The 23472-nt window shown below is 42.5% G+C and overlaps 1 protein-coding gene across 5 annotated transcripts in view; it reads left to right on the top strand.

Annotated features, from left to right (window-relative positions):
• The window catches only part of DIS3L2 (DIS3 like 3'-5' exoribonuclease 2), a 181692-nt gene that overhangs the window by 78230 nt on the left and 79990 nt on the right, over nucleotides 1-23472 (top strand). For all 5 annotated transcript variants that reach the window (XM_051781609.1, XM_051781608.1, XM_051781610.1 and 2 more), the window contains one exon: nucleotides 15144-15223. In XM_051781609.1, coding sequence (XP_051637569.1) covers nucleotides 15144-15223 — 80 coding nt within the window. The remainder of the gene's footprint in view (nucleotides 1-15143; nucleotides 15224-23472) is intronic.

Raw genomic sequence — 23472 nt, 5'->3', positions numbered from 1 at the left:
TTTGAAACTTAAGCACAGGTAGAGACTGTCCTCTGTGTTTTCCTGTCTAGTCTCAACGTATTTCCCTGTTTTGAAGAGCTGGTGTCATGTGGAGTTTGTGATGGCTCTTGGTCAGGTTAGCAGCTGGCAAATGCAGTCTCTCCCTGCAACTCAGCAGTTCTGTGCTGTCCACCTATCTCACATTATCCATCCCTGCAACTTAGTGATTCTCCCACCAGCTTTCAGGAACTCCACAGTCTGTTGGGTGGTCAGCTCTCTGATAGTGCTGGACTACCTAAAAGTAGTGGGTTTGCTACACTTAAAAGTGTCAGATTTCAGAGACATCCTTACTAGAAAAGATTTAAAGACCAAAGAAAAATAATTTGTTTAGAACCTCACTTTGAAATAAAGGAAGGTGCAGGAAAACAAAACAATAAATGCATTATTAAGAATATATGGTGTGTTCTACTTCCACCCTTGTTTATGCTGAAGCATCCTGTCTCAGCTGGAGTGATTCATTGCCTTCTTGTGTATTGGAGAGGTGAAGCAGCTCCATGAGCCTGATTCCACAAGAAACTGCAGTGGTGCAAGCACCTGCATATATGCAGCAAGCTCTTCCCTCTCTTTGTTTATCTGTGTTATTGGCATTACTATATTGACATTAGCAACTTGAGCAGATCAGGTGATAAACTGCAGCCATTTGTATCTGTACCTGCACTCCAGGTGTTACTTTGGAACTAATCCTGCTCTGGAACCTGCAGCCTCCTGACTGCTTCGGCTTTCTGGATTTCCACTGCCATACAATGGAGTAATTTGGTGAAGAATCACACTCCTGATTGACTTGTGCTAACACTCAGATACCAGTTCCAGACTGTAGGCTTCAAGTAGCTTTCAAAAAGAAAAAAAAAAAAAAAAGAAGATACTGAATGCTGCTGTTCAGAAGTCACTGGAAAGTGCTTATTTTTATATTCTTGACTACAGTTCAGTAGCATTCTCTGTTTCTTCTGACCAAGTTCTTTTAAGCAAATAAAGAGCTTGACTTGTCTCCAGTCAGACAATTGGTTTTGGAAACGAATTCCAAGTACATTTCTTGCTTTTATTGCTGAATTATTACACTGGGACTTATCAAGGTGATAACAGTTTTGCAGTTAAGCCATTTAAATCCCTCTCTGCCCCTTCCTGACCACAGCGCACACTACAAAGTAGATTTCCTTTTGATCCTCTCGAATATAAACATTTAACAGTGAAAGTTTTTAAGACAATTATTTGAGCTGAATTTACTAATCCTTTTAATGTCAACTGCCACACTGCTGACTAACTAGTCTGTGGTCTAAACACATATGGAGATAACATGATATTTCTAGTAATGGAAAGAAAAATACAGGTGAGTCTTCCTTGTTGTTTCCTCACAGAAAGAGGTTTATCTACCCAGAAATAAAAAGAGTTTTATTAGTAAATGCAGTGTGAATTGTAGCTGAGTGAAGTCAGGCAGCTGGAGACCTCGATGCCATCTCTTCTGATCTCACCCATCAGACCTGGAGAGACTGTTCTTGACAAGATCCCAGATCTCTTGGTCTTTACTTGGTATCAGATATTAGCTTTCATATTATCACTGACAAGTGCTCTGTGGTCTGCAGTGTCCTGCGAAGAGCCAGTACACACAGGTGTAGACTGACATCCAGAGGAAGGCACCTGCCCCTGGGCACATGGTCTGGGTGCACGTGGGAGTTGTGCCTTGTTTTCCAGGGGAGCTCACACCATATGTGATGGCACCTGCCTCTCTGAGTGCCCATCTTTGCTGTACTTTGTGCATGTTGGTCTCTTGGGCTCCCCAGATTACTGTACAGTAGTCTGAGAGTATGATATCAAATAAATTACAGTGAAATAAAAACTCATCTTTTTTCCTGAAACAGCCATGTTAACACTTCTAAATAGCTCATCCTAATTCAATTTACACATTGCTCACCTGACTGGAGTAAACACATACTAAGAGTTTGGCTTAAAAATACTTCCATCTTTAGTGAATTCTCTCCAGTTCTGTAATACAGGGCTGTGGATTTTCTGGTGTTGTGCATTAAGGTTGTGGGATTTGGAACTGAGACATAAAAAAACCCATTGTGTTTTTGTGTGTTTCCTCTTTCCGAGATAACTTTTCCTGGTTTCCCTTCATCTTGGGAAATGACCTTTTCCTCCTCAAAAGGCAACTTCTGTGTTGTGCTGACCAGTGCCCCGAGTGTGGTTGGGTCTGTGAGTCAGTGTATGAACATGGAGCAGAGGTTCTGTGCCGGAGGTGTTTGGGAGCACGGTTTTAGAAGAAAGTGAGACAATGTGTTTCACCAACTGCTAAGACTGGGCAAGAGGGAAAGATGGTTTGTCCATGCCATCTTGTAAATGTGTTCCTTGATCTTCCTGCAAGTCTTTCAGTTTTACAGGAAGCCTGTTCTTGCCATGCATATTCTGTTTGTTTAGCAACTGTGATCTCACCTACACAGCCTGTGCAGAATTGCTTCCAGGAGATCTTTTTTTTCCTCATTTCTCCAGTAATAGCTCACAAAAAAAGGTTTACATAATATTTCAACATTACTTAAGGCAGAAAAGATCCAAACCTCGTAGATGGTTTTGAAATGTTTTAGCTGATTTAACCACTTTTGCACAGTTTTGCCATGGACATCTGTTTTTTACCTGCAAGGGTTTATTTGTAAAATTAGATGAGTATTTCATGGGCACTTCCAGCTTACTTGTTTCTAAAGAGCACCCAAAACTTGTAAGGAAAAGCACTAGGCAAGTATTAGGTGTTGGCACTGCATCCTGCAGTTGCATTTTACAGAGAGCCTGAAGGTTCATGAAGTGTCAGGATGATGTGATTGAGGAAACTTCCCTTCCAGAGACTTTGAATGTGATAATATAGATAGGGCCAGAGTTCTCATTTTATTATTCAGGTTGACTGGAATTGGCATTTGTTTCGTTAGAAGTTTGAGAAGTGTTTGGTTTCTGCTTTTAGGGAAACATTGGAGGATTACTGTCACAGAGACAAATGTTGATGGGTGCAAAGTTTCAACCATTTTCCGTTCTTTTCCAGTGTTACAACATGTAATTTTCATTTCCTTGTTGGCTTTGCTTTGCACAGTGTTTCAGTGCTGTGGGACAAAATATAGCCCTTGAAGAGAAGAGAGGTCAGGGCAAAGAAGGAAATACAAATTTCAGAGATAGTTGCAGGAGCTGGGGGCTGGAGGAGGAGGCGGCTGTTTGAAGAGGTGTAGCCAGGAATCTAAGAAACCCAAAAGCTATTTCTAAGACTCATTCCAAATGTTTCTAATTTCATTCATATCTTTTTGTTTCCTTTACTGCTTAACTGGGACAAGAAACTAAAGCCAGGAAAGTCCAATCATAGTGGGAAACAAAAACCTAAATATTGGAGAGAGAAAAAAGGCTGTTCTTTGCAAAGCAGTTCTGCCTTTTGCTTGTCTCCCATTGTTGGTGTTACTGTGGAAAATATATAACATCACTCTTTTGGAAAGTGTTAAAATCTGTTCAAGTAGAGATGGTTTATATAGTTTAACATGGAAGAACTAGAGGATATCTATTTCTTTACCATTTGCCTAATAATAAGTGAGCCTGTTGACCTCTGCTGGACTATTACAAATGTGAAACTTGGCACTCAAAATTGCTTGCTCTAAATTTTCCAGTTGCTTTCTCTTTTTCCATTTGATGTCATTCTGCCAACTAGTGATTTTATTATTATAAACAGGACATTGTATTCACTTTTAAGAAGAAATATGAAGCTGAAGGTAAAATTACAAACTGCAGTTTCTCAGCTGGCAAAATACAAAACAATGAGCTAAAAATACTGAGCAGAGAAAGGGTGCTGTAGCAGGGAACTCTGAAATATCTACAAGATGGATGTGTTCTGTGGAGCAGAAACTGACTGATTTCAGTTGAGCAGGGCTGAGCTCCTGAGAATCACCAAATGGTTCAGGCTGGAAGGCCACTCTGGAGATCATCTACTCCAACCCTTTGCTCAAACCAGGGTCAACCTAGAGCATGCTGCTTGGGGCTGTATCCATTTGGGGTTTGGCTATCTCAGAAAATGAAGATTCCACAACCCTCTGAGGAACACGTTCTAGGGTTCAGAAAAATGTGTGTGTTTTTCACCTTTAAGTAGAATCTCCTGTGTTTTGTGTCCATTGCCTCTTGTGCTGTTGCTGAATACTACTAGAAATTGTCTGGCTCTGTCTTCTTTACTGCCTCCCATCAGGTGTATTTTCACATCGGAAAGATCTCCCTGCCTGAGCCTTCTCTTCTCAAAGCTGAACAGTCCCAGCTCTCAGCCTCTCATTGGATGCTCTGATTCCTTAATTGTTGTTAAGACCCTTCAGCAGAGTTGCACCAGTGTGCTGATGTCTTCCTGGTACTGGGAAGCCCAGAACTGGACACTGCACTCCAGCTGTGGTCTCATCAGTGCCAAGTAGAGGGGAGGGATTGAAGGAACACATCATTTGGCCTTCTGGCAGCACTTCCCAATGCAGCCCAGGAGGCTGTTGCTCAACTGTCCTACAATGACATGTTGGTTCATGTTTAGCTTGTCCATCAGTACGCCAGGTCCCTTTCTGCCAAGCTGCTTTCCAGCTGGTTGTTCCCCACCCAGGACTGGTGCACAAGTTGCTCCCCATGTGCAGGACTCTCTTTTTCTCTTTGAGCTTCATGAGATTCCCATCAGCCCATTCCTCTGCCCAGGTCCCTCTGAATGGCAGTGTGACTGTCCGTTCCTCCCACAAGGCTAAAAGGCCTGGAGGGCAGCAGACCAGGGACAGCAAGGATCCACTGCATTGGCAGGAGACAATTAATGCTGACTTGCTTCCCTTGCAGGGCAGAGTTAATGAACTTTGCTCTTGGCAGACAAAATACTCGAATGCAATGAAGCTCTCAGTTAAAATTTGCATCTCGGTATTTCAGCATGTGACCTCAATTGCAACTGATCCAAGTTATTGAAGGCCAAATTGTAATTTTTGACTGCCCGTTCAGAAATGTGGCATCCTTTCTTTGGTTGATAAGGGAAGAAGAGCAGAGGTGCTCTGCTGTGTGCCTGTGCCTGCTGGTGAGGGAAGCTCTGTAGCACTGTTGGTACCTGCACTGCAGTTCTGCCCACTTTGTTTCCTTCTCCTGGAGTGTTACAGCTGTAACAGGGATTAGCAGTGAGTACAGTAAGGGTTTGTCAGCATGGCCTTTGCTGTAGGTGCCCGAGGAGATTATTGGCTGATAAAATTAGAGGTGATGGTAAAAATGTCAGCCTTGGACTGTGCCAGGGTGTTAGAGGAAAGCAGTCAGCCTCTGAAACAGATGTCTTTTCAAGGCAGGTGAACAACTTGAGTTAGAAATGAGTGCAAGTCAGATAAAACATCATTAAACAGCTTGTTTCCTGGAGATTTTCCACTACAAAAAGCTAGAGTTAAGTAGAGCAAGCCTTACTCAGCTATAATAGGATATGTAAAAATGCTCTGATTTCTTATGGAAACTGAGAAATGACTTGTTTAGCAAACGTATAAGCAATATTGCTGCAGAACTGAATGTTATCTTGGTGTGGAGTGGAGACACAAACAGGGCCTGATTATAATCTCTGCCCTCTCACTGAGCTGTTCTGTGACTAACTAAATGTTCTCCATAGAGAGATACATGGCATTCAAGGGATTACTGAGTGGTGTCAAAGTATATCAGATCCAGTCCCGCTATAACAGGGTTGATTCCAGAATGTGGTGATGATGCCTGTACCTGCTCTGGGTACTTCTGCTGTCCAGGCAATCTGGGAAACTCTACTTTTCTTGGACTGATGAGGAGCTCATATTAGCTCCATTCTCTCCCATTAGCTGAGTAAGTAAAACTCTTGAGTAAATATGGTGCTGCTGTCAGAATTATGTGATTCAGTTCCTTGCTTCCAGTTGGTTTCTTTGGGTCTTCCTCTCTGTTTTCATAACATTTTCTATTGCACTATAGCTACAGCAGTTGTGGTGACACTGGTTTGTGCAAAATGATACATGACCTGTGCTCTCAGAGATTGTTGCTACCAGTGGCTGGTGTACACAGACACGTGAGAAACTTCACCTGTGTTTTTCCATACAGGAAGGTGCGTGTGACCATTGGAAGTGCAGCTTCAAGCAGAATTGGTGGTGTGTAGTTGGACAGGATTATTGCTTTCTGATCTTGTAGGCCATGACACCTAAGCTCACTTTGTTAAGAATCTGCTTAGTTGTGGAAAACACTAATGACTTTTGTGCCTAAGCTGTTATATGTGCTGTTGTGTTCCTGCTTGGATGAAGAGAGAATCGAGAGAATAACAGAGGGAGATGAGGATAAAATGTTAAATAAATTTGAGAATGTGTCTGTTTCTTGCTAGATTCCACTGGATCACAAGATGGGGTTTTGATGAGCAGAAGTGTCGAGTCCAACTCCTAGGTGAATGGCTTGTGCAGGGATTGAACCCACAACCTTGGCATTAGTAGCACCATGTTCTAACTGACTGAGCTGGTCGTTACAAGGAGCAGTATTTTCCTCATGGCTCCACTCGAATGAAGTGACATGAAGCATGCTTTGAGCTGTCCATCTGTCCTCAAGTTTTTTGGTGATTGGATCGTTGTTACCAGGTTATTCTCAGGTCCTTACTCTGTAAAAAAAAACAACAACCAACCCATAAATCATAATATAGGTGGCACACATGCAGGTTGTGTGAGACACAGTTGTCCTGGAGATATCACAGCATGGATTAGCAGTGGGACAGTCTGGAAAAGACTAACAAAAATATTCTGGGAGATAAGGGATTGATTTACAAGGAAGGATTAACTGTTCAATGTGTATTTGCCAAAACTGAAACTGGGAGTTTGTGAAAGATATAGTGGTTGATAGTTAAAAATATGAGGACCAAAATGAAAAAGTGAGAATCATTTACGGTGGTGGGAGGATAGAAAGGCGTGTTACGAGGACAAGTAAGGTGAAGCAAAGAGGAAACCTTTCCTGTCCAACCCAAAATAGAATGCAGTGTAGACTGCTAAAGAAAGTACTGGAAACGCCATCACTAAAGATGCTTAATACCATCCTGGAGAAAGTCCTTGCAAATGTATTGTCATGAGTAGCCCCGCTCTGACCTATGGGGGTTGGATGACCTAATGTCTCTTCTCTGTGCATCTATGATTAAGGTATTTTATATAATGCAAGTGCATTTTCAATTACACTCTGCCTTCTTGCGTGGGATAGTGGAGGTGCAGAGAACTCATTATATTTGTGGCACAATTACAGCATGACTTGTGGGAAATACTGCTGGTACTTGGTCTCCCAGAGACTGTGATCTCCTTTATATATATGTATTGGCTGTTCAAACCATATAGGTATGTTACAAGACTGCAGTGCTCTTTTTTCCATCTTCCCCCTTACTTGGAGGCCATAAATATGGAGGAAATCTTAAAGGATAAATAGAAGGAATAATTGATTCTGGTTCAGCAATCCAGTGCACAGGCCTTGGTGAAAATGTTGAAGTTTGTTGTTGTAGATGTGTAATACATCAGGAGTCATTGTCAGCTGCTCTCTTGGACCAAGGTCTATTTTCTGAACCAGAACAGGACATTAGCTAAAACATAAACACAGAGAAATTAAAAAGAACAGTACTGGCTAGATGGGCTTTCAATGCATTTTATGCTGTACTGGATTTTTGTGAGGCTTTTAACATGCAGTGTTTGGAGGGGGTAGTTTTTACTTCCAATTATTTTATAATTTTGGTTCATTTTGAAATTTATGCACCATGCCAAAAGAGTTTTGTGATATGTTAAGTATCTTTGTTAGTGTGTTACAGGGCATTCAGAGTGCCATCAGAGATTTGTCAGGGTACTTCTGTTGCAGGCATATTTTTAAAATATATTCCTTTTAAGAGGCTGTCTTGGAAGCAGCCACTCTTGGGTTTTAACTAAAATCTGCCAGCATCAACTGTGACAAATGTGGTAGACACTACATGTAATAGATGTCTTTAGGAGTGGAATGCTGAAGTCTCTAAAATGTTCAGGCACTGATTGGTCTCTGAAATTTCTCTTGGAGAAAGAGTACTTCATCCCATTTAAATGACGAATATTGGCAGAATTGGTCCCATGCTTATTGGCACTTTATAACAAACCTGCACAGACACTGTGGTTGAGCTGGGTTTTCTTGTGATTGAAGAACAAGATTGATTTTTGTGGTTACCATAACAATTGGATTGTTGTGTGAAAAAATGTCAGTAGCATTCACTGGAGTGAGTTGACAGCTCTAGAATGCCCATTCCCAAATTAAAACAACTGTTTCCAGCTCTGAGAAATGGTCTCTGTTTAACTTTAGCAAGATGAAGCTCAGCAGGGTCTTAGAAATGACCTGAAGAGCTTAAAGATTCTAAAAGTGCCTTTTATGCTTAATTTTAAAATGCCAGCTTTGAGCTGGAGTTAATAAGGGCAAACCAGGAGGCTGAGCTTTCACTCCCACCAGGCTATTGTGTGTACTCACGAAGTGGAGAGGACAGGACAATCTAAGGAGTCCCTAGAAGAATGTAAATGCACTGCCAGTGTCTAGACATGCAGTCACTCGTACTGTAAATGTCTTACCACTGACATAGTCAAGTTTAAAGAAGACTTACACTGCTGAAACTTTAATAAACAAAAAGATGGTCATTACTGTCTCACCTCCAGCTGCAGCAATCTGGGCTTTGGAAAAGGCTCATACTTCTGCAAAAGATTCAGCTTGGTCCTTCAGGATCCATTGGATGACTGGAGGGACTGTGGGCCATGAGCACCGAGCCTGGGGCAGGGCAGGATGTCAACGTGAGGGTAACCACTGAGTGTCTTGAATCTTCAGCTGTACAGTGTTTGAGTGCTGGAATTCCAGACAGCAGGTTTCAGTCACCTTTTCCAGGCTAGTGGATGCTGTGGCTTCCGGTGTGTTCTTTGTTCTCTTTTGTTGTTGTTTTGGATGTGCTGGTCTTCGTGAATGACCAGTAAACATCTCAGGAGACTGCTTCAGTCTGCAAGTTAGCCATGGGAGGGAGTCCAGATGGGGAGGTGAATAAGGTCATTCGGTTCAGACACCTTAATTCTATCACCTTCCTAAGAGAGAAGGGGAGAGGGAGGTGGTGATCTCTTCTTCCTGGTTACAGGATGTGTGGGAAAGGTTCAAAGCTGCGCCAAGGGAAGTTTAAACTGGATATTAGGAGCATTTCCTTCCAGAGAGGGTGGTTAAACACTGTAACAGGTCTCCTAGAGAGGTAGTCAATGCCCCAAGCTTGTCAGTGTTTAAGAGATGCCTGGACAATGTCTTTAAAAGCATACTTGAACTTGGTCAGCCCTGAACTGGTCAGGCAGTTGGACCAGGTGATCATTGTTGGTCCCTTCCAACTGAAATATTTCTATTCTATTCCATTTAATTCCCTTTCCTTCCATTTCAGCTTTTGTCTCTGGGTTTCTTGTTCGAAGACTTTTGGTGGATCCCTTCTCAGCCTATTTCTTTTGTGCTCTGATTTTCTTGCTAAGGCATCCAACTCTCTCCTTCTCTCTTATGAGACTTGGCAGCCTAAATTCTGCCCACAGCCTCATCCCTGAGCAGTCCTAGTTCAGGGAAATGGCAAAGCTGGGGGTTCAACCCAAGTGACTTGAGTTGGTGGTGGCTGCAGCCAGGACCAGGAGTGGTGATCTGTGGCACACAGGAGCATGGACATGGGTTTGCTGCCCGGCTGACTTTTGCTCGCAGTGCCTGGGATGAAGTTCCTCCATCCTTTGCTTTCCCTGATTCCTGAATAGCTGGGTCATACTTGCTTTTGCCTCCTGCAAATGGTTGCATCAGCTGGTAAGGACAACATCTTGCTTCATGAAGTGTTTTCTGATGCTCTTCTGGGTACATGCAGTTCTCTGGACTGATCTTTCATGGTTGTTGGCATTTATTAGTGGTGAAAATCTGGGCTCCACTGGCAAGTTGACTCATCTGTGTGCTGCTGGCTGGGAAGACCATTGAGTTGTTTCGGGAGGATCTTCACGGTGCTGCTTTGTCTACTGTGTACAAACTGGTGCTTTTCTCTATCAGCAACACCAAGCTGCTTTTACAGAAAATCACAATGGCAACACCCAAACTTTGCTCAACAGCCAGCCATGCCAGAAACTTGCCCTCTAATACAGTCTGAGCCCATGGCTTACAATTGCAATGCTTCATCTTGATCAAAATACCTTCCATTCAAACGAAGAAAGAGCCCTGACCACTGGTACTTGTAATTTCCTTGTGCCATAGGTGTTCATATTCTATCATTAACTCATATGTTGAATTCTGAACAGGTATCTGGCAAAAATTTATGCATTGTACCAAACCTTGAGGCACCAGCTGCACAGTATTTTCTCTGCTGATTCTTGTGCATACCTTTGCATAGATGTATGTATTTGCACAAAGAAAAACAAACTGCTGTTGCGATCCTGTGATCTGTGAACGTTATAATTACCATGACGGTAATTCCAGCTCACCAACAAACTACTTATCTTACCTCTACTGCTGCACTAGCCATTTATTTTAAGGCCTGTTAAAGGTAAAAAGACTAACTGCTCTGCAGACATGCTTGTCTGCTTTAATTAGTCTTCCTGAAGCTGTGCAAAGAGCAACTGCACTTAATTATCTTTCCTTAAATTAGGATTGATATACCAGCCTGTGTATGTTGACACCATACACACTGTCTAATAAACTAAGTGCTCTGTCCTGCAGTTTTTTTCCCAGGTGGTTGATTTGCAGGGTGACAGGGCCAGCTTTAGCAGTGCCCTTGTCATTGTCTCAGGGCTGGAGGTGGCTGGGTCAGCACTGCCAGGGGCTGGCAGGGGCTGGGCAGTCTGTGTGGCTCGTGCTTTCCTGGCTCTTGCTTGCCAGGTCCACCATGCTCAGTGCAAGTCGTTCCCCTGATCCTCCCAAACTCTTGCAAGCATTGCCTTGCTCTGGTGCTCGAAACCTCTGGCCACAAGGAGGAGGGAGGAAACATTTTATTCTTCCATTGACAGAAACTCCATGCCAGAGCAAGTCCACCTCTGTAAACCTGCATTAAACATCTGTTTTGCATGAAGAGTGTCCTGTAAAAAGTGGAAGTTTCCACACTGAAATTTTTGTTTTCGATCAGTGCTGGGGGTTTCTTAAAGGCACATGTTTATCTTTAGTCCTTTCCAACATGAAGACCAGAAAATCTTTTAACTCTGTGTGTCTCTATCTCCTAAAGAGTTTTCCTTTAACCAAATCGTGTGTTATGTTGGAACAAGTGGACTTGGATCATCTCATTACTTTTACGAAGTATGTTTAGACAATTTGAAATGAATAAACCAGACTTTTATTAGGTGTGATGACAATGAGAGATGGTTCCTTCGGGGCCTTCAAAGAAGGGGGAGAGGGGGATGATCAAGCTTCTTAACCCACAAGATCACCTTGGTGGCCCTCCAGAAGCTGGAGACAGCTGCCAGTTTGTATATACCTGTGGTCAATGCAAATGTGCAAGTATGCAGCCATGGGTGTAAGCGACATCTTTGTTAGCAAGTGCATAAAAAGTTCTATTTCTTGTGGTTGAATCATACAAACCACTGCAGGTTGGTCTTGTTATTGGTTACAGTCAGAAATGTGGTCTGATCTCTCTGAGATCCCTTGTACCACAGCCCTTGGGGTATTGCACAGCCAGACAGTTTGGTCAGGGGAGGAATTCGAATGGCTCCTTCCTCTTCACAGGGCCCCATAGCTGAGAGCAATGCTATTTCTTCACCCAGATGTTTTTTGTCAGCTGCCTCCAGGGTCCTCCCTGGGGTGTGTACAGGGGTGGCTGGTGTGGGTGCCAAGGGAGGGGACAGCTTGCAGAGCAGCAGGCAGGGTGCACTGCCCGCACCCAGCCTTTCCTCCCCTTGCTTCTCATTGCCTTACCTGATTTTCTGGAATGAGAGATGGCTCTCTGCAGTGTCCTGAAGATAAAAGTGATACCACTGGGCCCAGAGAAAAAGCAGGAGATAGCTGAGAACATGCCTTCCTTGGAGACCTTGCCCTGGAGGAGCACATATGTGGGGTGCTGCCCTTGGGCTCAGCGTTGCCGTCCCATCACTCAGTGGATCATTTGCTTTTTCACATGCCAGCCCTGGTTCCTGTAGCCATCTGAAACTTCTCCAGTAATAGAAACTGAAAACCAGAAATATAATTAAACACACTTTATAATGCAGTTACTGGTGAGCGTAATTCACTTAGAAAACTTCAGTGAGGTGTTCGCCTGTGTGCCAGGATTATCTCACTGCTGTGAACTTTGAGCTCTGCTTGCAGATCAACTTCTCTTTTCCCACTGACTACCTGGCCATGGGCTCTGCAACATTTCTGCAGCATCTTTATGCCAGGGAGTATAATTCGTTGTTTTACTTGCTCAGTTACTTTCTTACCTCACCTTGCAGTCTGTGCCCATAATAAACTGCCTGTGACAAGCTACAGGTTCAAGTCCCTTGAGTAGTTTTAAAGGAGAAGCAGATCTGAGCCTGGTGGTTAAACATATGTCTTGGCTGGTGAGAAATGCTAAATCAGAATTTGTCTGGACCCCTCTTCAGCTTTGCATCTGTCAATGTAAGTATCTCAGATGGCTGTGAACTGTCCGTGCCTGCTGTTAACCTGCTGAGAGGCTGCTCAGAGCCCAACCAGCTTGTCCTGAAGGGCAGCAGGCTGAGCACAAAGCACTGTCCAGGGAACCTGGAGCTGCCCCACCGGCCCCACGGTTTGAGTTCCCTGAACTGGGGCCACCACCGGCCTCTGCAATAGACTTGACCAGTCAAATACATCTCAGCAAAGCGAGCAGTTAGTTGCCACCATTGTTTAAATGTGTTCTGAATTTGGCACCTCTGTATTTCTGCTCTCTTCTTTCCAGGGCAGGCTGCAAATGTGCACTTTGTTGAAACCAATCTGTTAATTTTTAAACTGCCTGGAGCCACGATTCGCAATGGGTGGCAGATGCTTGTGGTAGCAGGCCCCGAACATCTGGGATAAGCTATCTATTCCCCTGACACAGGAACCCACATTCTCTTTGAAGAAGCTTTTAACCTTTTTCTTGCTCACTTGTCAGATAAAGTAAGCCATTCGTGTCCATTCTTGACTCTTTTAAATGAAGTAACTTAAAGATTTACTGGATGTGGCTGGGGGGACTTTACGCCCACTGTGCATCAGTGGGACCCGGTGTAAATACATGCAGGCTGGCACACATGCATGTCCCCATACTGCTTGTATTATAGGAGTGTCTATCTGCATATGCACATCTCCCTAAAGAGAGCTGCACAGTACCTTGGAGTGGAATTTTAAGGAATATATATTTATGGAAGTAAGGTTGTTTGCAAACCTTTAAAAATTGGTTGATTTCCAGTGCTGGATAGCTAGCCAGCAACAGATCAAAGCCCCGGTGTAGTTGAAAGATTTTATATCTTTCAGTGTCACAGTTTCTTAATTTGTTTAGATGCATGCAAAGGATCAGAAACTAACGTGCATCTGGGGATTAAGGCAGCTTTGCTATCCAATCTGAAAGCCAGCATATTCCAAAAGATTTTCAAAGTCTCGAAAGGCAGTGAAGTGCTTTACTGATTTTTATGTCTTTGAAAATCTCTGTTTAGTGTGCCTGGTGGAATTATATAAATGCATGCTGCCAGCTGTCTGACACCAGCAGATACCACCCAAAGCATTTAAGTACTGAAGTGGTAGGTCTGTGAAGTTGGGGACATTGCTCTCACTGTGAGAGCACCCATACAAAAAGACTAAGACTTGCTAATTCCATATGACACTTGCTCTTTAAAAAAATTGCTTTAATTTTTCCCCCTCCCACGTCTCCTACCCCAGGAGTATAACAGTGGTTATGCTGTAAGAAAAATAATACGTGTTTGCATTATACATCTCTAGGAGGGAGTTGCCATTGTGATATGAGTCTCTGTTACAAAGAGAAGAAAAGCAACAGTCTGATCTCTTCCTTGGCAGCCTCAGCCTATGCCATTGTGCTCAGAGATCTTTTAACTAGGGAGGGGCTGAACTTATTCTAAAGGTTAAGATAAAAGCAGAATAAACCAGCAAACCCATTCCTTTACTGCCTTCGCTGCTCTTCAGCTCCAGTCCCACATTCACAGTGCTTGGGTGAACTCTGCTGTAGGCCAGGGGTCTGGCCAAGAAGTTGCTGTAGGGCAGCCTGGGATGAAGGGAGGCCCTGAAGCAGGAATTTAGGAAGTTTTATTTGTTGAGTGCTTCAGATTTTGGGTCTCACTGGTGCCAGACTCTGCTCTATTGAACGTGATGGTTTCTAAGTCAGATGCTTTACTTGTCTCATCCGTGTGGCCCTAGACTGTATCTGTGGTCCTACTGTTCCTGCCACCCACTGCTACAGGACATACATGTGAGCCTTCCAGAGCAGGGCTGCATGTTCCAGATGCCACCTAGTACAGCACATCTGAAAGGATGTTCAGCTTTTCCTGAGCACCAAATTGATTTGTAAGATCTAATGAGCTGATTTGGAGTTTGCCCTTTCTGTAACTTTCATGGTGTTTCCTATGGAACCTGCTTTTCCCTTTGGTGCAGGATTGGCAGTGTAGGCGTTATAAAGTACTGCACCTCTTGGGTGTCTTTACTGTGACCAAAACTCTCTCTCAATTTTGTCACCATTCAGCTTGGTGTACATTTTTCAATGCCTCTGCTCCATGCTAGCTGTGCTTGTGGAGAGTCAGATGCTGTGATACCTACTCTGCTGCATGGAGATGGGGGTTATTTGTGTTCCATTTAATTTGCAATTAAGAACAATCTATTTTTACTCTAGCTGCAAGGCATCAGGACTTTTTCCTGCTTGTTTCTTTGTAGTGAACTTGATGGGCTAAATTGTATAGCTTTTGTGGAGGAATATCTGTAATGAAATGAAAGCTGCTATGAGCAAGCAGTTAAACCAAAAAGAAAAATGAAAAAATACCCAAGGAGATTCACTTGTCTAAATACTTCTTTTTTTTTAGTACATTACATTTAGACTTCAGATGAGATTGGAAGATGTTTCAACAGTCTTCTGAAAACATGGTTGTTATTGTCTGGATATCTGTGATGGGCTCTGTGTTTTGATACCTTCTTCATGACTGGGAGATAATTTTTCCTTTTCTTCTTTTTTCTTTGGATAGGAAAGAATGCATTTTCACCATCGACCCATCAACTGCCAGAGATCTTGATGATGCTTTGTCCTGTAAACAACTCCCTGACGGTATGAGATCTACTTTACAAAATACTTTTAGTGTTTGTATTCAGCTGTAGACACATTTGTATCTATAATTTGTCCTCAGGTATTCTTTACCAAATATAAGCAGAGTAATAAACTAATTTTTCTCTTGTTGTTTTAATTGCTTGTTTTCAGAAATCGTAGAGCAGACATCTTCAAGCTGCACTCAGTCTTGGTGGCAGAAAATGCAGAGCCACAGTGTTTTACATAAACAGAGCTGTAATTTGATTTGAGCAGATCTCAGCTGTCTTCTGTCATTATGGGAGTTACAGCTGAATAGCTAATGCACCAGTCCTGCAGACTGAAGTCTGGGGAAACTTTGACCTTGTATACACAGTCTGTGGATAAAGGATCCAGTTTTTTTAAGGTCACTGCCTGGATTGTTTTTTGGTGTTTATGGGATGCTGGGAATTGTCAGATGAGCACAATGTGCCTTATAAGTTGTGTTTTTCTTCTCATTCCCTTTTGAGCTTTCTCTTCTGCCTTATTTGTACTTTTACTATGCTGTAAGCCAGCAGAACAGAAAGTAAAGCTCCAGAAGCCAAGTCTTGATGATTCTGACCAAAGGAACTTCTCTCTTGTAAGCTTACTTTGCCATCCCAGTTCTGCTCATTTAGTTTGAATATTGCATGATTAGATTAGCCTATCCACCACTAATAATGAAGATAAAGTGATTTTTTTTTTGGTGTGGGCTTAGTTTTTCTTGCTCTTGCTTATCATTGCAAGATGATGATATCAAAGACATAATTTCCTTTTTTTGGGTTGGTTTCATTCTGTGCAATGTGACCAATGAATTGTCATGTCATTTAGGCCCAGGTACAGAGTACTATTACAGTGCTGTAAAACTGATAAAAAAGCAGAGGTGAAAGAAAATTTGAAGCCTATAAAATTAATTGTGCTGTACAATAGCAGTTTTGAGGCAAGATTAAGGAAAAATTGCCATTTAGTTTCACAGAAAATGTAAACAGTCTTCTTGAGAGATCTTAAGCTGAACTCTGTTCTCTCTCTTTCCGCTTTGTCATCTGAATTACTGTAGGTTTATGACAGTGTTGTGATCCCACAGGTCCTCGATCTAAAGTGTTGAATCTCTGGCTTCTGAGCCTTTACTGCTCACATATGCGTGGGTTTTAGATGCTGCAGGAACCATTCACTGAGCTGGTTTGTGGTGCATACATCTTCATTTTTCTTTCATCCATAAGCCATTTGGAGAAAGTGTTCAAGGAAAATACCAGTTCGAACAAGAATTCTTCTTTCCCAGAAAGTCTGCAAAGCCATTGCAGAGCTGCCACTCATAACTGGGGCTTGTGGATATATCTGCTGATCAGGGATGTGGCCACCCTTGAAGTCTGCCTTGTCTTTCCAACCCTGACAGAGGAGAAGATCCAAGAGACAGAAAAGTGAATGCACCCGCTGGGGGCTGTCCCATCCCGAAGGCCTTTGGTAACCCCCACGTTTCAATTTTCATGAACCATTAGGTGGGAGCCTGCTCCAGCAACCCTTTGTGTGCCAGATCTCTGCCTTTTGGCTGGAGCTGTAGGTCCTTGTTTCACCCTGGTCTCTCGGTGAGAAGATGCTCTGAGCTGGAGCCTTCCTTAAGAGTGACCTTATCTATGCCTGTCCTGGGCATTGTGTGCTCAGCCTCTCCTTTTAGCTTGTGATCTGCTGTGAGAATGGTGCCCACACTCACAGAATTTCATATGGCAAATTTCACAGGATATTCTGAGTTGGAAGGGACCCACAGGGATCATCGAGTTCAACTCTTAAGTGAATGGCCCACATGGGGATCACAGCCATGACCTTGGTGTTATTAGCACCGTGCTCTAATCTCACTCCATCACTGTCTCAGCCTTCAGCTAAGGGAAGTCACTCCCTGGAAAAGCCATTTTGTTGAATCCTAAGGATCAGGTTTTAAACCAGCATGGAAAGAACCGACATGGAAATACCCTTTCAGTTCTTTTGAAATCTCTGGTGTTTATTCTGAAGAGACCTTGTGGCTCAGATCCATTCAGGAGGGAACTGAGGAGCGGAGTGGGAGTGACTGCAGGGAACGCCTCTGCATCCTTGGAGCAGGCATGGTGGCTGGCTGACTGGCTCCCTGAGCAGGCACAGGAAGGAAATCTCAGCACTGTGTCTATGCTTTGGTGTTTTTTTAAAACTTGAAAAATCTCTGAAGCAGAGATGTGCAGTCCAGGAGCTGGAACCATCTCCATTTTTATGGCTCCTGATGTCATGCAAAGAGATACCTGTAGAGTCTTTTAGTGAGCATGAGTAGTAAAAACAACTAAGAACTGATGGGCTCTTGTCCTTTATCCTCTCAGTGTGCTGCTATTTGAGGCACAAACTTGATGCAGCATTTCATGGACCTTCTTCTCTGCCCACTGTGGTTCAGTATTGAAATGCTGAATTCCAAAGGTTAAATTTTTCGAATACTTCCTGATCTGAAGAACCCAATAAAAACATTATTTTGCAAGCCTCCTATAAGGGATATCTGTTTCACATGCAGTTGGCAATATAAGCTGTATTTTGTGCCCATTTTTAAGATGTCACCTTAGAGATACAGCCGCAGAGCTTGTTGTCCAAGAGACGAGGTGTTGGATCCTCAGCCAGGGTATGAGCATCCAAAACCAGTGCTGGGGGTCCTTTGGGGTCACTTCTTGCTTGCAAAGTTACGGCTTGCTTACTTGTTCTCTTGCTTGCAAAGTTACGACTGTTCCCAGCTCTTCAGTGTTTAGGAGAGCCCCTGTGGGAACCTCGATCATGTGCTTAATAGAAACTTTTGGCATGTTTTGGAGGTACCCTGAGGATTTTTGGCTTTAAAAGTTGCTATGCTAGCTGTAATTAGTATGACAAAGAAGAGACGTTGTAGACGTTAAGAGCTTATCCAGGTCTGGCAAGGCTGCATCTCTCATGAGGGCAAAGTTGTGTTAAGAGTTAACACAGCTCTTATTCAAAATGTAAACGTGGTTACAAGAAATTATTAGTTTTTCCATCTCTTTTGCCCATATGTAAAACACTTAAAAAAACCCCACCATAAAATCCCAACATGAGCAAACCACATATCTTGGCATCCTCATGATGTCAGGAGATCTCCAAAAATCAACAGAGAATGTAGAACCCAATTCAGAAAATGTCTCTCTGCTGGTGTATAGCACCTTGAGATACTACAAAACCCCCGCATTCATTGCCTGCACTTCTTCTATCAGACAGGTAAATCAGGGCATTTCAGAAGATTTTGGAGAATGAAATTGTCTTTGTCCTCAAGTATTTGTTGTTAACTTATTCAAGATCATGACTGTTTCTTTGCCTTGAAGGATCTTAGGCAACAAGCAGAGAGATAGAGACTGTCTTTGCACCTTTGTGAAGTTTTAAAACTTCTCAGTGTGGCCCCTGTCAGTGGATGGAGGGCTCTGCCAAGCTACATCCTCAGTAAAAGATGGAAAGGAATCTTTTTGCCGAAGTAGTCCACAAATCTGTCATGAGAAACTACCTGGTGTCACTAGCAAAGGAACCATGGGATGGCTGTGGGAAGAGCTGTATTTTTAATGGAGCTTGCAGTAGGATATTGCAGCAGTTGGAAACTTTTCCAGGGATATATGTCTTAAGTGGGCCAGTCTGGTTTTGAGAGGATTTTATATTGGAGTCTGTTTTTGATTAACGGTCGTGCTCCTCGTTATTGTTTAATGATAGCAGTAGGGAGGTGAGCTTGCTGTTCACTCATTTGTGAGTGTATATTTTAAAAGAGATCAGCTCCAATAAAGAAGGAAAATAGGGTTATTTATGTAACAGCTGCAGAAATATGAACAAACTGTACTTGATTTAGATGACTCAGCATAAGCTTGGAGTAAAAGATGGCTCTGGCCTGCACCTAGTTTCTGCAGCCTTTGTAGAGCTGTTTCAGGGTAGCTTGAGGTTTTTAATAAGTTCATTTCAGTCAATGCTTTTTTGTGATCCTTTCTGCACGTCTTCTAGCAAATTACTGCAGCCAGGAGTGCACAGCAGAACTGTTCTCAGGTCGTGCGGATGTTGCAGACCTTCGCAGAAAATAACTGTACTGCTTTTAAGCCTGGATGTTTTCACCCAAGGTTCAGAGGTTTAAAGATTTATTCTGATCTCAGCACGTAAGAGCTGGTGAGATTAGGAGACCTGGTGTGGCACCGGGCAGGTTTCTCACACTTGCCAAATTTCTTCTGGGAATTACCTGCCGGTGGTGTTTGTATTCCTGGTAATGCATGGTACTGATGCAGTTGTGTTCGAAGGCTGCTTACTGGTAGGAACAGAAATGAAATCTGGCACGTTTCAAGGCAGACAATTCCGTCTAGTGAAGGGTCAGGCTGCGATGGGAAAGGATGCAGCAGAAATGATTGGGATGTATTTCTGAGGGGTCATCTTAACCTGTGGGCAGGTCTTTTGATGCTGATCTCAAAATTGTGCTTTGGGTCATTCTGACAGAGCTTCTGTACATTTGTTTGTGTGTGTATTGATAACCAATGTGGTTCTCACTGTTGTTTTTCATTCCTGTATCCCTACAACCTCTACAAAGTAATACAAGTTTAAGTAATTTTAATCTTTTTTTAGGAGGAATTGTTGGATGGCAAAATAGAAACATATTCTACAGACTGTTTGCCCTAGTTTTCATATCCTTAGTGACATTGGTTGTCTGCGTTTTGGAGCAAATAGATACATTCATTGAATCTTCCCAGTGTTTATGTTCCTCTGCTTTCATCTTTATTCTTTTCTGATGTAGGTTGCAAACACTTGGGATGTTTTAATTTTGCAAAGTGGCGTGCACTTATATTTTGCTCTTCTATTCAGCTCTATTCCCTCTTCTATTCAACTTTGTCCCCCTGGGCACTTAAGGACTGTAGGAGGAAATTTGCATGGTACAGGACCCTTCAGCTAATCCCCTTGGTCCTTTCAGGACAGAATATTGGGAGAGTTTGTAATTGGAGTCTTGCTGGGCAGACTTACTTAAGATAAACCCTGAAGAATGGAGTAGTGTTGAATCAAAAGTTACATTATGAAACTACTATGCTTCCTTCTTTGTAAGATATGTAAGATGAACAGACACTAGATCCAGAGAGAAAATGACAGAGACACATTGATGTATGAGTCAAATGTAAAATGACCATAAACTGCAATTTATTTACATTTACTGCAGGAGTCAAATATCAGAAAATTAAAGAAGACCAACAGGGAGTGGAATTGTGTGTAACATTTGGTCAGGTTTTGCTTCAGTATCAGACATAATTAGTTGGTCTCTCCTGTTACCTGCTGATTAGTTTGGAGGGGTTTTGTTGTGTCACTAGCAAAGTGAAAAAGACATATTGTAGTGATTAAAAGCAGGTGTATATCCTTTTTTCCTATCAAGGGCTTGTGGTTGCAGAGTCTTTGAAATTTGCAAAATGCCCTCAGATCTGTGCCAAATCCAGGTCCCTGCTGCATCCCACAGTGGGCTCCAGTGTAATGCTGGGAACTGCAGCATGTGTGGTATATTTTGCCTCTTCTTTTAAAGTAACGTGGGGTTGTGAGAGGAAACACACATCACTTTCAATTTCCCAGTGCAGGGTTGAACGGAATCAGAGGGTTGAATTGCATCACCTTTTCTCCACAAACATCTCTCAAATCGGTGACGTGGGGCTCCCCTCAGTTTCACTGGACATAGGGCAGCTTGCTCCAAACTGCTGGTGTTGAAAGGGAAATAGGCTGAGCCTAATTCCCAGATAAGTGCGTTAAACTGGTTGATAAGGTATTCGGGTGATTAAGAAAGTTTGGATTTGGTTGGAGCATTGATTGCTGGAACATAATTTGTCAAGACATTTTTTGCAAATGTTTGAAAGCTGCTTGTAAGAAGATTGATTCTAACCTTGGTTAAGCAAAAATGGACAGGATTTGTTATTGGTAATTCATAGTTGTTACACTGGAATTTTGTATCAAGTATAGGTATTTTATAAATATTTCATCTTTATCCCAAAAGGCTCTTTTTTTTTACAGTATACAAAGAAAGCTGTGTGGGAAAAAGACATGGGATTGAAACAAAATAAGAAGTAGATTGTCTATGAAGGACTAATGTAATGAAGACCACGGCTGCAGAACATGCAAACAGATGTGCAAATACCATTAGAATTACTCATAAAAGTTAGTTTACTGTCCTGCAGGGAAGAAGGATGCTTAGGGCAAAGTCGCCTTCTGGATCATTTGAGTTCATAAATTCAGGACCTGGGACAATTCCCTAGAGATTTAGAGGTGTGGGATTTTGTGTCCTGGGAGATCTCAGGGGTATTGGTGGGTACAGACTTAAAAACAGAGTGTCTAGTTGTATATTGAAGGAAAAAAACCAACAAATACCTTTAAGGATCTGGATAATGGAAAGAAGATCCAGAAATTCTAGTACAAACATCTAAAAGCACTTTGCTCAGGATTTCTGTTCATTGAAAAGGACCTCAGGGACGAGGAGAATCTTTGGAGATGAACCAAAGAGGATAGGGGATGACCAGATAGAGCTAGAGAAAACAGGATCTTTCAGTAAATTCAGCAGGTAAGAGTCAGAAGATACGTGAGGAAGATAAACTTTGAAAGGTTAGCTTTGAAAGGGAATACTTTGAAGGGAATACTTCAGTAATATGTTCTGTTACATGTAGGCAGAGCAAAGGAGTTACTACTGTATATATTCTTTATTATTAGCTTTCTGAAATGGCAGGATCCCTCAGAATCACTGACCAAATGTTTTGACTTTTAATCTATTGCAGTGCAGAGTTTCAGAACCCAGGTGAACAGGAAAAACATCTTACACTGTAATCCACTACAGTATTTCTTGATTGTGAACTGTTATACCAGTTACACAGGAAGAGTAAAACCAGGTGCAGATGAGAATGTTTTGGAAATCTTTCAAAAAATATACAAAAGAGTTAGATGACTAAAAGTGAAATCCCAGCAGCTACCTTCTGTTCCCAAAGAAGTTGAAATGTCAAGGCTGTTCCGTGGAAGGACATTGTATGTGTTTGGCCTAGGACTAAATCCCAAGGTCTCTTTGAATGCCCGGGAGTGCTCAAGCAACCTTGGGTTGTTGTGTACAGTAGAGGTATCACAGAAGGGACTGACCTAGCAGTAGAGAGAGGCTGGTCCCTCCCCACTGTAAACCTTCATTTCAGGAACAGGATGACATCCTACACCCAAAATTATTGTAATTCATCTTGAAAGCTGCTGGGTGTCACTTCCCATCTCTTTAAATTCAAAGACTGCTGATTTCCTGATAGAGTTAACCTCTTGAGTTGGTCTTGGAATAATGATAAAAATAATTAATGACAGGAATACCCGAAATTGTCCTTTTACTTTCATCACATTGGCTGAAAACCTCACTGTTCAGAGACTGCTTGAAAGAGCTAAGTACAATCTGCCTTGGTAACTCCTCCCCACCAGCAGAGAGTGCCTTCTGAGCCAGGAATCCAAGTCACAGCAGCACAGTCATTGCCTTGGTGTCCTGCTTGACATCTTGTCTCGATGAAGCATTGAAGATCCATCTTCCAAGTGCTTGGGATAGACTCTACATAGTTTAGATTCATGTTGGGTCTAAACCATAAGTAGTCATCTAGAGGTTCTCTCGGAGATGGCCAAAAAGCAAGTACTGACATTCAGTGGATAAATCCGATGTATTTGAGGTTTGTAACTCCTCTTCATGTTGCTCATTACACTTGAATCTTGCAAAGAAATCGATACAATTTGCAAAACCTCCAAGTGGAACTAGCTATTTTGGCAGCTCACAGGGTCTGTTAGGCACTTGGGCAAGCAGAGAGGAAACCAGCTCTCCTGTGACCCTCTGCAGTGTAAGCAGGGACCAGCACAGGAATGGGGAGAGAACCTGTGTGGGCAGGAGGTGGGACACAGGCACTGCTGCATAAAGAAGCACTCCATCTGGTCTCAGTTTTTCAATGGACACCTTTGATACGTCAAAAAAATGTCACATTCTCTTTGTTTTCCATCATTATGCTGTCTGTCCCCAACTGTTCTATGCTCTGGCCTGACCTCTACTATTAAAATACTCATGCTTTGCTTTTATCTATATTTTTCTGCTTGCATGTTGATCAGCAGTATGAAAAAATCTGTATTCAGTGTGATTATTCTGTTGGATATCATTGCCCATGTCCTTCAGTCTGCAATTAAATGTTTTATCTTGTACATGCTGTGTGAATTCTGTCCTGAGTATTTAGTGTTTTTCCCTCGAGAGAATTCCTTCCTTG

Source organism: Manacus candei, unplaced genomic scaffold, assembly GCF_025592945.1.
Source record: "Manacus candei isolate 608988 ecotype Guabito, Panama unplaced genomic scaffold, ASM2559294v1 h1tg000015l, whole genome shotgun sequence".
Lineage (NCBI taxonomy): Eukaryota > Metazoa > Chordata > Aves > Passeriformes > Pipridae > Manacus > Manacus candei.
This window is presented reverse-complemented; position numbering and strand designations above follow the sequence as displayed.